Consider the following 17,339-nt stretch of genomic DNA (forward strand, 5'->3'; position numbering starts at 1 on the left):
ACCCTCCCTCTATTCTGTAAAATCCACTCTCCCGCTCTTCTGTAAAATCCACCCTCCCTCTATTCTGTAAAATCCACCCTCCCGCTCTTCTGTTAAATCCACCCTCCCTCTATTCTGTAAAATCCACCCTCCCGCTCTTCTGTAAAATCCACCCTCCCGCTCTTCTGTAAAATCCACCCTCCCGCTCTTCTGTAAAATCCACCCTCCCGCTCTTCTGTAAAATCCACCCTCCCGCTCTTCTGTAAAATCCACCCTCCCGCTCTTCTGTAAAATCCACCCTCCCGCTCTTCTGTAAAATCCACCCTCCCGCTCTTCTGTAAAATCCACCCTCCCGCTCTTCTGTAAAATCCACCCTCCCGCTCTTCTGTAAAATCCACCCTCCCGCTCTTCTGTAAAATCCACCCTCCCGCTCTTCTGTAAAATCCACCCTCCCGCTCTTCTGTAAAATCCACCCTCCCGCTCTTCTGTAAAATCCACCCTCCCGCTCTTCTGTAAAATCCACCCTCCCGCTCTTCTGTAAAATCCACCCTCCCGCTCTTCTGTAAAATCCACCCTCCCTCTCTTCTGTAAAATCCACTCTCCCGCTCTTCTGTAAAATCCACCCTCCCTCTATTCTGTAAAATCCACCCTCCCGCTCTTCTGTAAAATCCACCCTCCCGCTCTTCTGTAAAATCCACCCTCCCGCTCTTCTGTAAAATCCACCCTCCCGCTCTTCTGTAAAATCCACCCTCCCTCTATTCTGTAAAATCCACCCTCCCTCTATTCTGTAAAATCCACCCTCCCGCTCTTCTGTAAAATCCACCCTCCCGCTCTTCTGTAAAATCCACCCTCCCTCTATTCTGTAAAATCCACTCTCCCTCTATTCTGTAAAATCCACTCTTCCTCTATTCTGTAAAATCCACTCTTCCTCTCCCCAGTCCTGACAGTGGTGGTGCTGACTGTGTGTTTACCTAAGGGGAACACTACTCATAACCCTACACCTGCCACTGTGGGCCAAGACTGCATTACCATCAGGCCTGGAGGCTGCAACTTGGAGTTAATAAGCAGTGCCTGTAAGTCACCACACACTGTGCCAGGCAGGCATCTGACAGTAGTTAGTCCATCTTCAGGGAAACACAGGAAACTAATGACACTGATTCTTTTACGACACCGCCAGGGAGAATTCAACATAGCCCAGGGAGAAGGTATAGTCATCATTACTGTAGAACTTGTTCCATTCTCTGGATGAAACCCTGCCAGAAGTTAGAGCTAACCTACTTACTGACTAAATTTAAATTAAGCTAAATTTCACACTCGCTGAAGCTGTGTTTGCACGTGTGTGTTTGTGTGGAACATGCACGTGTGTGTGTGCAGGTGTATGTGTGTCCCATGGAATTCATAGTTAGACTGGCTACAGCAGGGCTGGTTCCAGACATAAGAGGTCGCTTAGGATCCTCGGCCGCAAGGGGGCCCCCAACCCCCAAAACATTATATACACACACACTTATATATTGTATTGTCATACAACACAACGCCATGGATGTCTCAAGTTTTGAGGGAGCGTGCAATTGACATGCTGACTGCAGGAATGTCCACCAGAGCTGTTGCCAGAGAATTTAATGTTCATTGCATTAGCAGTTTTTCTTTTGTTAGGTCAGTCACTGACAGTCACTCAATTAGCCATGTCAGCTAACAACTTTTTGATTGGTAGTTAGTGTACAGTAGCTACAAAATATATGCACAACAGTATGTGGACACCCCTTTAATTTTGTGGATTTGGCTATTTCATGAGCATCCATTGATGACAGGTGTATAAAATTGAGCACACCGCCATGCAATCTCCGTAGACAAACATTGGTAGTAGAATGGCCCATACTGAAGAGCTCAGTGACTTTCAACATGGCACCATCATAGGATGCCACCTTTCCAACAAGTCAGGTTGTAAAATCCTGTCCTGGTCAACACTAAGTGCTGTTATTGTGAAGTGGAAACGTCTAGGAGCAACAACGGCTCAGACGTGAAGTGGTAGGCCACACTCTCTCACAGAACGGGACCGTCGAGTGCTGCAGCGCATAAACATTATTTGTCCTCGATGGCAAAACTCACTACTGAGTTCTAAATTGCCTCTGGAAGCAACGTCGGCACAAGAACTGTTCGTCGGGAGCTTTATGAAATGGGTTTCCATGGCCGAGCAGCCACACACAAGTCTAAGATCACCGTGCACAATGCCAAGCGTCGGCTGAAGTGGTGTAAAGCTCCCCGCCATTGGACTCTGGAGCCGTGGAAACATGTTCTCTAGAGTGATGAATCACTCTTCACCATCTGGTAGTACGACTGACAAATTTGGGTTTGGCGGATGCCAGGAGAACTCTACCTGCCCCATTGCATAGCGCCAACTGTAAAGTTAGTTGGAGGAGGAATAATGGTCTGGGGCTGTTTTTCATGGTTCAGGCTAGGCCCCTTAGTTAGTGTCCACATATACTACATGACCAAGAGTATCTAAACTTTCAGTAATCATGGCCAAATACTGACTGGGCACACAAGGCATTTGCCATTCTCACTCAGATGTCATATTATCATGGCATAAATCATTAAAACAATTGTAGAATTGCTTCAAAATGCTCTCCTCCCCAAGGAAAAATGGGTAGATTTGCAGGAAGTTTGCTGTAAAACTGTAAAAAAAAAAGTGTTGATGCCCCATTGCATAATGAATAAAATGACTGGCAATTTGTTATGAAATTGCAACGTTTTCTCACCAGCCAACAGCTAAATGTATTCAATTTGAGAAAGCTTGCTTTAGAACTACAACACTTTCTCTCTGGCCCATGGCAGAATGTGGAAAATGTAAGGAAATTAACTTTAAAACTTAAATGTTTCTCTCCACCGTCAAATGTTTTGCCAACCAAATCTCACTTACGCTAGAGGTGGCCCTGAGGTGGCCCTGAGGTGGCCCTGAGGTGGCCCTGGGCTACAGTTCCAGAGTGTTGTGTCTCATGGTTTGGCATTGTATGGTAACGTACAGATAGTGTATTTAGTATGTTGTATGTCTTACCAGTATATAGTTGCAGTGAGTCAGGGTCGAGGACCAGAGTTGTATCACTGATAATGTTGTCCTCGTGCTGGGCCTCAGTGATGTAGTTCCTCTCCTTCACCTCTCTGTAGGAGTTCTCCACCAGGTTGGACTGCAGGGTCAGGTAGTCCAGCTGGTCACTGCTCACCCCCTCCCCTTCCACCTCCACTGTCACCGCATAGACCACCACCACACCATCCAACCTGCAATGGCAATACATCAGTAAGTTCATCTGTCAGTTGATCAATCTATTGAATATATTTCCATCCATCATCAACATCTATCCACCCGTATACCTTTGATGATTGAAAAATCATCCAATTTGTAAGTCGCTCTGGATAAGAGCGTCTGCTAAATGACTTAAATGTTAAATGTTACTATCAATGTATATATTATTTTGTTGAGAAGTTTATTCATCTACCATATCTAATATGCTTAGCTAGAAACAGCGTCTCTAAGAGGAGAGAAGTTTCCCTGGGAGGAGTAGAGTTCCAAACACAGTACTTTGATTTACTAACCAACCTGTTAAAAGCATATGAGTCTATTCTGAAATGATAGTTTTATAGATTTACACCAGATTTACACCCGCCTGGAGCATCGTCTACAACTTCCATGACTTCCATCAAACCAGACCAACCACCAAAGTGATCAATATGGTCATAAACACAACAAGAAAACGCACAAGAGGTTCTGGATGTTGAACCTGGCTATGTGGAAAAGCAATCTATCAGCTTCATATGTCTTCAGGGAGACCTTCTCTGCTCTTCTCTTTTTCCCTGTGACCTAGATCTCTCGGCAGGCTTGGCATGGCCCAGGGTGAGGCACGTGCCTGTAATTAGCTCACTGCACCTCCGCATCCCGGTTTTCCTGCTGTCAGCTCAAACTTGGAAAAGGAATACTCCTTGATACAACAACTTTCAGAATCCAAATGTTTAACGACACTTGAAACTAGTCTACGTTCCTCTCTATTCTTGTGCTGCACCTGCAGATACTAGGCGAGCAGATGACCTTACTGTTCTGTTCCTGTTAGTTCCATACTGTAACACTAGTGACCCGGGATCATCACTCAGAGGAGAGCAAGGCTTTCCCTACTGAAGTCCCATGTAACTGCATAAATGGAGGATTGTTTGTGTGTGTGTGTGTGTTGAGGCAAAAAGTGTTGCGAGTTTTCAATTGGTGTAGGCTACAGGACTGAAAGACATCGAATTCAACAGTCATGTCCCTGTTGCTGCCAAACAGTCATGTCCCTGTTGCTGCCAAACAGTCATGTCCCTGTTGCTGCCAAACAGTCATGTCTCTGTTGCTGCCAAACAGTCATGTCTCTGTTGCTGCCAAACAGTCATGTCCCAGTTGCTGCCAAACAGTCATGTCTCTGTTGCTGCCAAACAGTCATGTCTCTGTTGCTGCCAAACAGTCATGTCTCTGTTGCTGCCAAACAGTCATGTCTCTGTTGCTGCCAAACAGTCATGTCTCTGTTACTGCCAAACAGTCATGTCCCTGTTGCTGACAAACAGTCATGTCTCTGTTGCTGCCAAACAGTCATGTCCCTGTTGCTGCCAAACAGTCATGTCCCTGTTGCTGCCAAACAGTCATGTCCCTGTTGCTGCCAAACAGTCATGTCCCTGTTGCTGCCAAACAGTCATGTCCCTGTTGCTGCCAAACAGTCATGTCCCTGTTGCTGCCAAACAGTCATGTGCCTGTTGCTGCCAAACATGGGTGATACGGTCATGGGTGATACAGTCATGGGTGATACAGTCATGGGTGATACAGTCATGGGTGATACAGTCATGGGTGATACAGTCATGGGTGATACAGACATGGGTGATACAGGTAAATATGCAAATAATTCAAATACTCCAAAATGAGTTACTGTATCACCACAGGTGTTAATTCCCCAACACTGAGAAAGTGTAAAAGCATCAGCTCTAATAAAATATAAGTTGGAATTTGCAACATCGTCTGGTATTAGGAATCCAACACTCTTAGGCTGTTAGTTTAACACCATTTGAGATGTTCAATGCTAAGTTCAAAATGGCGCCAATAGACATGGCAGCTCTGTTTCTGGCTCCTAAGCAATTTTGCAGTATTTATTTGTCCTTTTTGTTTTTTTCTTACATCATTAGCCTCGAACTATAAGCACTTCGCTACATCTGTAATAACATCTGCTAAACATGTGTATGTGACCAATACAATTTGATTTGAATGTGTTACATTTAACACTATTGGTGTAAAAATTCATCACCCCCCCCCAGTGGTTGACATTGACAGACCATAAGGCTGATTGCTGTGGGCATAAAGCCCCAGAGATTAGCTCCTCTCCTGGGTTAAGGGTGAGGTAGCAGCTTGTCTCTCTGTCAGGCCCCGGCCTTATCCTGCTTTTCAGGTGAGCGACCGCGATAACACCATTAAGCCAAGCAAACAAAAGAAAAACACCCAACACACCCTCACACATGCTCACAGGTAAACACAGCATGGATCCCGCGTGACCCTCAGACAGCGACAACCACACACACACACTCTCTGTGTAGACAAGGTTATTCTTAACCACAGATCTAGGGTCAGATTCCTAGTGACTGAACACCTCCAGGGCTGTTGGTAAGTGTCTATACTCACCCTTGGGCATCCTTCTGAAGCCTGCATGAAACATAAACAAAACACGCTTTATCTAAAGAAATGATGTTTGACAAAGACCAGGTGAGAAGGTCAGGTCAATTTATCAAACCAATGGTCTAACACCACTAGCCTGGTCACATCTGTGTGTTTTAGCCAACTCTTAAGATTAATGCTGTCATGCCATACATTTACGTACAGTATAGTATGACAATGACAGTTAAGGGAGTTAGTTAAACTGAGGCACATCAAGATGTGACCAGGACCAGTCTCCTACACCACTACAGCAGAGACTGACCTGAACTGCAGCACAGCCACACTCTTAAAGCCTGGCAGTCCCCCCACAGCATCCTTTATCTGTAAACACAGAGGTCAACAAGAGTTCAACAGTCAACATCAGCATCCATGTCACTCGGTGACCTAACTTTATCACTATCCTTATCCCTAAACCTAATCAACAAAAAAAAGAAGGAATAGCTTAGGTACTGAATTCTGAGGATATAGACAGTTGATGTCCTCTCTAGCATGGCCATCTAGTGACTACTACTCACTCAGACCACCGATTGAACCTTGTTACTGGGTGCTAATGTGAAGCGCTTTGTGAAGAGAAGCATTGTGCTGCTGACTCATTGACCCATCATTGCAGAATACCTCCTCAGTGATAAAATGGAATTAAGTTTAATAGTGTACAAACAAGCCTGCCATTACACCGTTTTCTGCCTTTCCCTTTCAATGTTCCAGATATCTGATTTCAATGTGCCAGATATCTGCTTTCAATGTGCCAGATATCTGCTTTCAATGTGCCAGATATCTGCTTTCAATGCGCCAGATATCTGCTTTCAATGCGCCAGATATCTGCTTTCAATGCGCCAGATATCTGCTTTCAATGCGCCAGATATCTGCTTTCAATGCGCCAGATATCTGCTTTCAATGCGCCAGATATCGGCTTTCAATGCGCCAAATATCTGCTTTCAATGCGCCAGATATCTGCTTTCGCAATCACTATTATTTGGACACATTTGGAGACACAGCCTACTTTTTCAGCTGTCACATTGTGTCTTTCCGAACTTGTCCATCCCTTTCCAATCTCTCTCCTTCTTTCCCTGTCTATTTCCTTCCCCCTTCCTGTACACAGAGTGATCAAGTTTAAGACAGAGTAGTAATGAGTGCATTAATGGCTTGCAGGGGAGAGTCAGAATCCTCTCATTTTACCAGCAGCAGTAAAACATCTGACCCAGTTGTTCTCAGTCAAAAAACCTCAATGGTGGAGGAAAGTTATCTGTGAGTTCGTGGGTGTGTGTCCTGCCTTTTTCACTCCAGTCCCTCTTGCGGCCTCAAGCCACATCCTAAACGGTCAATTTCAGCATCCTTTCACACAAGGCATGCCTAGTGTCAAATACAAACAATCAAATAAGGGGAATTTGAAATCCTGCCCAACTGTGAGGCTTCTTTATAGTGCCCTGAACTGTGTGTGTTAAATCTAACAATACATCACTACAGCCTCAGAGCCAAGCCTACAAACCAAGTGATGGGTGAGGAGAGGCCAGGAGAGGGAAGAGGATGGAGAGTGAAAAGGGGTGACAGGAGTGAGAGAAGGAGAAAGAACATCTGAGTCGTACCTTGTCAGTGAACTGCTGGTTGAGTGTCTGGTACTGGAGGCTGGCAGGGTCTCTGAGAGCATCGCTGTACCTCTCTCCCTTCAACAGGATACTGAGCTCCACCACCTGCTCCAGGTGGACCCGCGCCAACACCTCCATCTCTATGTCATTTGTGGGTTCTTTGGAAGGCTCCGCCTCCGCAGCCTCTGGCCCCTCTATGATGACCTCACCGACGACCTCTGGGTGGTTAGGGAGTGAGAGGGTAAAAGTCAGTGTTTTTACAAAGCAACACTTTCCTTAGAGCACTTGTCTCTGAATCAACTTAATCGAGCTCTTTAGAATGAGTTAATTAGCTGACTCAGGTACATTACTACTGGGCTGGATCCAAAGCCTGCACAACCTGTGGGTCCTCAGGACTAGAGAATCGTTGATTGTCAACTTAGACGCTGGTCTGTGCTATATGTACTTTAGCCAAATCCTCTATCATTGTAATGGTATGTTTACCGCGAGACATCAGAACTATTGCTTGGCTTATGTGGACCAAGACATCAAGAGTCAGAGTTGGCTAACTCTGCTCTGATTTCTAATGTGGATTAAACAGCTCTACTGGGATAGAGAGGGAGATGGGGTCGAGAGAGACAGAGAGAGAAAGATAGAGAGAAAGATAGAGAGAAAGATAGAGAGAAAGATAGAGAGAAAGATAGAGAGAAAGATAGAGAGAGAGATAGAGACACAGAGACAGAGACAGAGACAGAGACAGACACAGAGACAGAGACAGACAGACAGAGACAGAGACAGACAGACAGACAGACAGACAGACAGACAGACAGACAGACAGACAGACAGACAGACAGACAGACAGACAGACAGACAGAGAGAGAGAGAGAGAGACAGACAGACAGAGAGACAGAGAGACAGACAGACAGAGAGAGAGACAGAGAGAGAGAGAGAGAGACAGAGAGAGAGAGAGAGAGAGACAGAGAGAGAGAGAGAGAGAGAGAGACAGAGAGAGAGAGAGAGAGACAGAGAGAGAGAGAGAGAGAGAGAGAGAGAGAGAGAGAGAGAGAGAGAGAGAGAGAGACAGAGAGAGAGAGAGAGAGAGAGAGAGAGAGAGAGAGAGAGAGAGACAGAGAGAGAGAGACAGAGAGAGAGACAGAGAGAGAGAGAGAGAGAGAGAGAGAGAGAGAGACAGAGAGAGAGAGAGAGAGACAGAGAGAGAGAGACAGAGAGAGAGAGAGACAGACAGAGAGAGAGAGAGAGACAGAGACAGAGAGAGAGAGACAGAGAGAGAGAGAGAGAGACAGAGAGAGAGAGACAGAGAGAGAGAGAACGAGACAGAGAGAGAGAGAACGAGACAGAGAGAAGGAACATAAAAAGGAACATAAGATTCAACATACCAATTAGGATCTGGCTAGAACCCATTGCCCTTTATGGTTGTGAGGTCTGGGGTCCACTCACCAACCAAGATTTCACAAAATGGGACAAACACCAAATTGAGACTCTGCATGCAGAATTCTGCAAAGATATCCTCCGTGTACAACGTAGAACACCAAATAATATATGCAGAGCAGAATTAGGCCGATACCCACTAATTATCAAAATCCAGAAAAGAGCCGTTAAATTATACAACCACCTAAAAGGAAGTGATTCCCAAACCTTCCATAACAAAGCCATCACCTTCACCTGCAAGCTGGTCCTGGGGCTCTGTTCACAAACACAAACACACCCCACAGAGCCCCAGGAAAGCAACACAGTTAGACCCAACCAAATCATGAGAAAACAAAAAGATAATTACTTGACACATTGGAAAGAATTAGCAAAAAACAGAGCAAACTAGAATGCTATTTGGCCCTAAACAGAGAGTACACAGTGGCAGAATACCTGACCACTGTGACTGACCCAAAATGAAGGAAAGCTTTGACTATGTACAGGCTCGGTGAGCATAGCCCTGCTATTGAGAAAGGTCATCATAGGCAGACATGGCTCTCAAGAGAAGACAAGCTATGTGCACACTGCCCACAAAATGAGGTGGAAACTGAGCTGCACTTCCTAACCTCCTGCCCAATGTATGACCATATTAGAGACACATATTTCCCTCAGTTTACATAGATCCACTAAGAATTTGAAAACTGTCATGTCTTGTCATATTATGTCTTGTTCCTGTTCTTTCTCTTCACTCTGTCTCCCTCTGCTGGTCTTATTAGGTTACCTTCTCTTTTTCTCCTCCTCCAGCTGTTCCTCATCTCCTCTAACTAACTCGTTCACCCTTTTCCCACCTGTTCCCTTTTTCCCTCTGATTAGGTCTCTATTTCTCTCTCTGTTCCTGCTTCTTTCTTTGTCAGATTCTCGTTTGAGTTTCTCATGACAGAAACAAACTATCGTCTCGTTTGCTTCACCCTTGTCCCGTCCTGTCGGTATCTGCCTGGCAAGTGCATCCTGTACTCAGCTAACTGTCTTATCGTTTGTACTGTGTCCAGTTCATCTGATGCTACGTGAGATCAGGTACCACTGTTCCTCTACGACCCGCGCCTACCCAGAGAGACCTGCAGCCTGTCGCCGCTAACCCAGCTATTCTCCTCTGCTGCTAAGAAGGGGGCTCTTTTGTAATTATCAGAAGGACTTTTTGATTCATTTGTCGCCCTCTCTGCGGGTTGTCTATTTTTCCATTATCTACATCTGAAGAGGATCTATGTCTTCCCTGTGTTTACATTAAAGGACTCTGTTTTTGTTAAACCGCTTTTGGGTCCTCACTCAAGTGCATAACAAAAACAAACCCAATTTTGATAAACTCCCATATCTATTGGGTGAAATTCCACAGTTTGCCATCACAGCAGCAAGATTTGTGACCTGTTGCCACAAGAAAAGGGCAACCAGTGAAGACAACACTGTATATATACATAATATGACATTTGTAATGTCTTTATTGTTTTGAAACGTCTGTATGTGTAATGTTTATTGTTTATGTCACTTTTGTATATTATCTACCTCACTTGCTTTGGCAATGTTAACACGTTTCGCATGCCAATAAAGCCCCTTGAAATGAATTGAGAGACAGAGAGAGTGAGAGAGACCGAGAGAGAGAGACAGAGACAGCGGGAGAGAGCGAGAGACAGAGAGAGAGAGAGTGACAGAGAGAGAAAGACAGAGAGAGAGAAAGGAGGGATGAAAGAGTGCATGTGTCACTGACCTTGAGCCTCCTGTTCTGTGTCTGGAGTCTGGGTGCTGTGGAAGAACAACAGTCAGTCACAGTTAGAAAGAGGTTTCACTCACAGATCTCATCAATTCAAATTATAAAAAGCTTTTCTGAAGAGTCATTTAAGAAGCACATGACAATGTTTGGGGTTCTACATGGAGTGGACATGTGCACAGCAGCCATAGAGATATATACACGGTATCTATCTCTGTGGGCACAGCAGAGGGTGCAGAGGATGAGGAGTGATATGGCCAGGTAAGGTTGAAGAACCTTCAGAACCTTACCTGCACATATGTAACCATGAGTTGGTGGCATCACTACAGTTGATAGAACAGAAGTAGAGAAAACAGCAATGGGGAAATGAATGAGACATGTAATACAAGGGTCTTGCCCAGTGAATCAAAGAGTGGTTGCAATGGCAAATGAAGTGAATAGGATATGATGCCTTGCCTTTTTAACCCCGTCACTGACATTCTCTGAAATTGGACGGAAGACAGAAATGTTACAGGAGCAAATACAGTAATAACTGAAGCAGGAATATAATTGTTAGATACACACAAAATAACATTTTAAAAAAACACAAAAAGCAGCTGGAAACTATGACTTTTTGGATGAATGATGATGTACAGGTAGTAGATATACATGATGATGGTACTTTCATGGAGACTGAAAAGACTCAGATCTGCTATGCACCCACTACCCCCCTCCGCTTTCAAAAACAGCACACTCACACTCTCAACCAGAGCCAGGTGCTCCTCTGATTGGCTGAAGTTGTTGCCCATCTCCAGAGCGGTGGTCGTGCCGTCCAGGCACCGCCTCATCCAGGTCTGGTACTCCTCCTGGTTCGGGAGGCGGTCCCAGAAAATCTTGAAGGCTTCCCACACAGTCTCCTGACACACTAAAACACACACACACACACACACACTAATGTCACTGATTGGTGAAAGAACCCATTCACCTAGTAGAAAACTTTCTCTAAGGATGACAATGAGCAGGTAGGAAAACCACCCTAGGCTGTGGCCCTCCAGTTCTATAGCTGTGACCCCCTGAGGTAAATCTTAGCTAGCATCTTAGCTCATGTGTGGATCACAGTGTAGATTGAAGTGTGGTACAGTACATACCCCCGGCCAGGTCAGAGTCATTTGATTCCATGTTTAGCATGTTGTGTACCTGTATGCCTGACCTCAGTATCACTCTCCAATGTCATGCCACTGCCAAACCAGTGATGTAACCCCTTTCATACTGCAAGTCAGCTTACAGGAGAGTACAATGACAACTTGTGCTCAACTGGCCTACCTGGTTAAATAAAGGTGAGGGGGGGGGGGGGACAGGTCACCAACACAATGACCTGTCACTACCTACTCGACCCTCACTGTTCTGCTCCCTGGAGCCAAAACATCTCCCAATCCCCATGGGTTAATATGGTTACAGATGAGTTCCTACGGCACAGTATCTCCCTTAATGCTGTCCCTTAACGCTGTCCCTTAACGCTGTCCCAAGCTGAAAGTTGGAAACTTTTATCTCCCTCACCAACTTCAAACATCTGCTATCTGAGCAGCTAATCGATCGCTGCAGCTGTACATAGTCTATCGGTAAATAGCCCACCCAATTTTACCTACCTCATCCCCATACTGTTTATATTTATTTACTTTTCTGCTCTTTTGCACACCAGTATCTCTACCTGCACATGACTATCTGATCATTTATCACTCCAGTGTTAATCTGCTAAATTGTAATTATTTGCCTACCTCCTCATGCCTTTTGCACACAATGTATATAGACTCTTTTTTTTCTACTGTGTTATTGACTTGTTAATTGTTTACTCCATGTGTAACTCTGTGTTGTCTGTTCACACTGCTATGCTTTATCTTGGCCAGGTTGCAGTTGCAAATGAGAACTTGTTCTCAACTTGCCTACCTGGTTAAATAAAGGTGAAATAAAATAAAAAAACTGTTCTCCTCTCAATTCAACTTTATCAACATGGGACCCTGCACCTACATAATACAGTACCATCTCAACAACCATTGTGCTCCCCTATCTAGACAATCCCCAACCACGGCCCTGGTCTAAAGAGCACCGGGAAGGGATTTGTTCTGCCCATCTGGAAGGTCTTCATGAGCAGATGTTTAAATCAGGTGCTTTAGTAAGTGCTGTATTTATTTCCAAATTGAACCAATCTCATTAAAGTAAAAAAATATATATATACATCTTCATAAAGGATAGTATAGAGAAGGTCCTGGAATAGCTTTACTATTCATCGGGAAACTCAAGGATTAGCAACCCTCTAATGGAGTCCAGTCAGGTCAGGTCCAGCCAGGTCCAGTCAGGTCAGGTCCAGCCAGGTCCGGTCCAGCCAGGTCCGGTCCAGCCAGGTCCGGTCCAGTTCAGGTCAGGTCAGGTCCAGCCAGGTCAGTGTCTCAGTAGCCCACCAGACTGGAGTCACATGCAGAGCTGTCCTGCACACTCATCACAGATGAGCCACTAACAGGCCCACAGATTCTTCAAAGCTCCTCCCTCTCAGAACCTTAAGCCTCCGTCTCTCTCTCCTGAGTGGCTGGAGACATGTTCTGAGCGTTAGACTTTTAACCGGTCTTCTCACGCCCAACATCCTTCTCAGGAGTCATTCTCTCTCCCCCTCCCTGTCTCTCCAAGTGCAGTACAGGTGCTCTAAATGGGCTTATCTTGACTTACAGAGTGACTTACTGATCGCCAGGAAATTAATCTAAAGTAGAGCATATGTTGCTGAATATCTGATGATGGAGAGGGCATATAGGTTGAGACCCAAATATCTCAATGCAGTTGACACACACCTCACGTTTCTAGGGCTGGGTGAGTAAAGGATATAGACCTACTCTAAAGTCTGGGTAAGGGTTGCCAGAAGGTGCCACATGTGTAGATCTGGGATCAGCTAATACCTACAGTCAGTAGCCCAAGCGAATCTGGAGGTAAATGCACAACTGGCCATAGGTCTGTGGGCAAGCACCAATCCTCCAACAGATGTCATGATATCTGCAGCACTTCAAGCACTACTCCATCAGGTGAAGGTCTTTGATAAGAGGAGCGACGGGAGGGTTAAATAATGATTGTTCTAAACGCCATTATAAGACCAAAGACTTGGAACTGAGGGACTGGGAGGACCGAGAACTCACGTCGGCCCATAGATGTTACAGTATGTGTTGGCCTCTCCCACCGCTGGCTTGTGTTGCAACTGCCCACGTTTAAATCCCTGGCTAGAGGCAAGAGACACACACAACCATGCATCTAAAAAGGATAAGCACACAGCACTATACAGTATAGAGCCTATCGGATAAAGTGTGAAGTTAAGCCTAGACACTTATCTTAAATTCGTTGTCTTTCTCCCCCCAACGGTCGAGGTTACAATTTGGGAAGAGTAAACGGATTCCAGATCTGTGCTTACGGGCTACTTCTATCTCCAGCATTATCCATACAGGTCAGTGAGTGGTGGTTGTAATGTAGTGAATATTATGCCATAACCCAGCAATCTAAATAACTCACCTCGAAGGTGAAAGTAGCTGAGATGATTTGCGATGGCTTGTTGCACACTCTCCTGCCCGCAGAGTTTGACCCCGCTGGGGAAAAGGACATTGCGCTTCTGCCGGTGGGTAGCTCCATGGTCCTTGTTTGAAACCTTGAGGACAGGTGAATGAACTATGCTTTGAGGAACTGATAGAATGGGTGAAATGCCAACTGTTTTGAAATAAAGATCCTGTCCATCAGGAAGAATAGGTCCTTCTCCAGATGCAGCATCTGTGGTAAAACATTAAACAGATAACATTGGACAACAACTCCATCTGAAATTGCAGTAGATTGATGTGTAGATTGATTATTTATTCGTCCTACCTACCTACATAAATACATACCTGTTCTTATTCCCAAAAGTGCGAACGCTAAAATGAATGGAAGTGTACACAAAATACATTTCAATAAAGAGTCCGACATCTTAAATCCGTAGTAGTTTTAACTCAGAGGGGTTGAAAAATGGTATTAGTCCCTCCTTACGAGATTGCATAGTTCAAAATCCAGCAAACGCATCAGTCCCTCACCAATAATTATGAAGTGATTAGATAAAGTCAAATCACATTTATTTATAAAGCCCTTCTTACATCAGCTGATATCTCAAAGTGCTGCACAGAAACCCAGCCTAAAACCCCAAACAGCAAGCAATGCAGGTGTAGAAGCACAGTGGCTAGGAAAAATAAAGTGATGGCCTCCTTTCCTCCGTGGGCTGAAGAAGGTGTGGTGCTGAAGAACAGCTCGCGGCCACAGGTAGGCAGATAGCCCATTGAGAGAGATTTTTTTTGCTCCCTAATCTTGTTGGCTAAGCCCTTTAGAGCAGCTTGTTAAGACGTTACTGGTGTAATACTGGGATTGGTGCTTAGTGCGAGGGAAACGTGGACGAGAGAGAGATGGGAAAGGGGGGGGGCATCCGCAGAGAGAGATGGGAAAGGGGGAGGGAAGAGAGGCCATCCGCAGAGAGAGATGGGAAGGGGGGGAAGAGGCCATCCGCAGAGAGAGATGGGAAAGGGGGAGGGAAGAGAGGCCATCCGCAGAGAGAGATGGGAAAGGGGGAGGGAAGAGAGGCCATCCGCAGAGAGAGATGGGAAAGGGGGGAGGGAAGAGAGGCCATCCGCAGAGAGAGATGGGAAATGGGGAGGGAAGAGAGGCCATCCGCAGAGAGATGAGAAATGGGGAGGGAAGAGAGGCCATCCGCAGAGAGAGATGGGAAATGGGGAGGGAAGAGAGGCCATCCGCAGAGAGAGATGGGAAAGGGGAGGGAAGAGAGGCCATCCGCAGAGAGATGAGAAATGGGGAGGGAAGAGAGGCCATCCGCAGAGAGAGATGGGAAATGGGGAAGGAAGAGAGGCCATCCGCAGAGAGAGATGGGAAAGGGGGAGGGAAGAGAGGCCATCCGCAGAGAGATGAGAAATGGGGAGGGAAGAGAGGCCATCCGCAGAGAGAGATGGGAAATGGGGAGGGAAGAGAGGCCATCCGCAGAGAGAGATGGGAAAGGGGGAGGGAAGAGAGGCCATCCGCAGAGAGAGACGGCTGTAAGTGCAAGGTACCAGACAGTCCTGGTCAAAATGAAACTCTACTCAAGGCTGGAACTGGCTGAGGCCTATATTTTCAGTCTTAGTAGAACTAACAGATAGCTAGCTCTCTAATCTTTACCTGAGGATAATGTTCAGGTTTATGATTTGATCAGGTCAGTGCTGCTTTAATCAATCATAGTTCATAGGGCCATTAGACATGGACTAGGAAACACTGAGTTTAACCATAATGACATAACCAGATCTGGTTGTGCTTTAGCAAACTCCTCAATCATTTGTAGTTGTGTCAAAGAGGCTGGTCGAGTCATGTTTGTTCACGGCCCAATGAAATCCTCCATTTAGGATTTAGAGCGTTTAAAATAAATCATCATCAGGGAATTAGGTACTGTGCGGCCGGAGTCTAAATTGAAGGAACCTCACCTTAGCTAAGGTCAAGCAGGATAGATTCCAGTGATACCGCATACATGAATAATACACAACCTGGGTAGGTCCTACTGGTCCTCATATTGTACAGCCATTGAGGCACAAACACATTAAAAACACCTGCTCTTTCCATGACATGGGCACAGCATGGTCCAGTGACCAGGTGAATCCAGGTGAAAGCTCTGATCCCTTATTGATGTCACTTGTTAAATCCACTTCAATCAGTGTAGATGAAGGGGAGGAGACCGGTTCAAGAAGGATTTTTAAGCCTCAAGACAATTGAGATATAGATTGTGTGTGTGCCATTCATAGGGTTCAAATGGGCAAGACAAAATATTGAAGTGCCTTTGAACGGGGTATGGTAGTAGGCAAGAACTGCAACGCTGCAGGGTTTTTCACACAACAGTTTCCTGTGTGTATCAAGAATGGTCCACCACCCAAAAGGACATCCAGCAAATTTGACACAACTGTTGGAAGCATTGGAGTCAACATGGGCCAGCATCCCTGTGGAATGCTTTCGACACCTTGTAGAGTCCATGCCCTGAAATATTGAGGCTGTTTCATGGGCAAAATGTGGGGTGCAACTCAATATTAGGAAGGTGTTCTTAATGTTTTGTACACTCAGCGTACATCACATCATGTAGGCTACATAGACACATGCATGTACAGCCACATGCATGCATGTTTGTGCAAGTCTCAGACACACACACAATCAGACATGGGAGTGATTATGGAACAAGTGGTCTAGATGATGGGCTGAGAGGCGGCAGACAAAATCCTCTGTGTGCGCAAAGCTGGGAGCTTTCACCCTTCACTTTACCTTGTGGATATGGATCCTGTTGTGACACGGACTCTTACGAGTCACCAAAATGGTAGTTCTATATGTTCTCAGAATTATTTCTCCTAATCAGTTCAGAAAAGGACCTGAAATTCCAAACAAGGTGGTGAGCTACTGTATATTCATGAGGAATCAGTACATCCATTAGACTCTGGGTTAACGGTTAAAGGTTACACCATAGTAGACAATGTACTGTAGGTTAATGATGTTCAATTCATCTTCAAAATGGGAATAAAGAGTTCAGCGGGTGGACAGACAGTGATCCTGAGCTAATGAACTTACCGTAGCACTTACTGTTGCACGCAATCGCTCTTTGTTGTAGTACAAACACCAGCCTATCTACAGGCCATCAACTGCGTCTAAAGTATAGAGAAACCTTTGGTTTTGGGAGGATTTTTTTCAGCCAAAGGTAAGCTCATTAGTTCCAATGTAATTGTCTTGAAACCTCCATTGCCAACATGGCCGGAAATCCACCTAGCCAATCAGAGGGCAAAGTGTAGCGATTCTATATTGCTACCTATCTGATCTTATCAGGTCAGATAGGGAGCCAAAGTATCCA

General features: G+C 45.4%; 1 protein-coding gene across 3 annotated transcripts in view; it reads right to left on the reverse strand.

Annotated features, from left to right (window-relative positions):
* The window catches only part of impg2a (interphotoreceptor matrix proteoglycan 2a), a 38,388-nt gene extending 23,603 nt beyond the window's left edge, over window positions 1–14,785 (reverse strand). For 2 of the 3 annotated variants that reach the window (XR_003862640.2, XM_029652852.2), the window contains exons 1-10: window positions 14,332–14,785; window positions 13,967–14,218; window positions 11,182–11,348; window positions 10,901–10,926; window positions 10,735–10,767; window positions 10,445–10,479; window positions 7,279–7,496; window positions 5,958–6,016; window positions 5,663–5,683; window positions 3,032–3,252 (exon numbers count right to left, since the gene is read on the reverse strand). Coding sequence is in view for 2 of the 3 variants with exons in the window: in XM_029652852.2 (XP_029508712.2) it covers window positions 3,032–3,252; window positions 5,663–5,683; window positions 5,958–6,016; window positions 7,279–7,496; window positions 10,445–10,479; window positions 10,735–10,767; window positions 10,901–10,926; window positions 11,182–11,348; window positions 13,967–14,218; window positions 14,332–14,410 (1,111 nt within the window). In the remaining variant the exon portion in view is untranslated. The remainder of the gene's footprint in view (window positions 1–3,031; window positions 3,253–5,662; window positions 5,684–5,957; window positions 6,017–7,278; window positions 7,497–10,444; window positions 10,480–10,734; window positions 10,768–10,900; window positions 10,927–11,181; window positions 11,349–13,966; window positions 14,219–14,331) is intronic. The other variant, XM_029652917.2, reaches the window with a different exon arrangement.
* Between the last annotated feature and the right edge of the window lie 2,554 nt (window positions 14,786–17,339).

Source organism: Oncorhynchus nerka, linkage group LG1 (genome assembly GCF_034236695.1).
Source record: "Oncorhynchus nerka isolate Pitt River linkage group LG1, Oner_Uvic_2.0, whole genome shotgun sequence".
Taxonomy (NCBI): Eukaryota; Metazoa; Chordata; class Actinopteri; order Salmoniformes; family Salmonidae; genus Oncorhynchus; species Oncorhynchus nerka.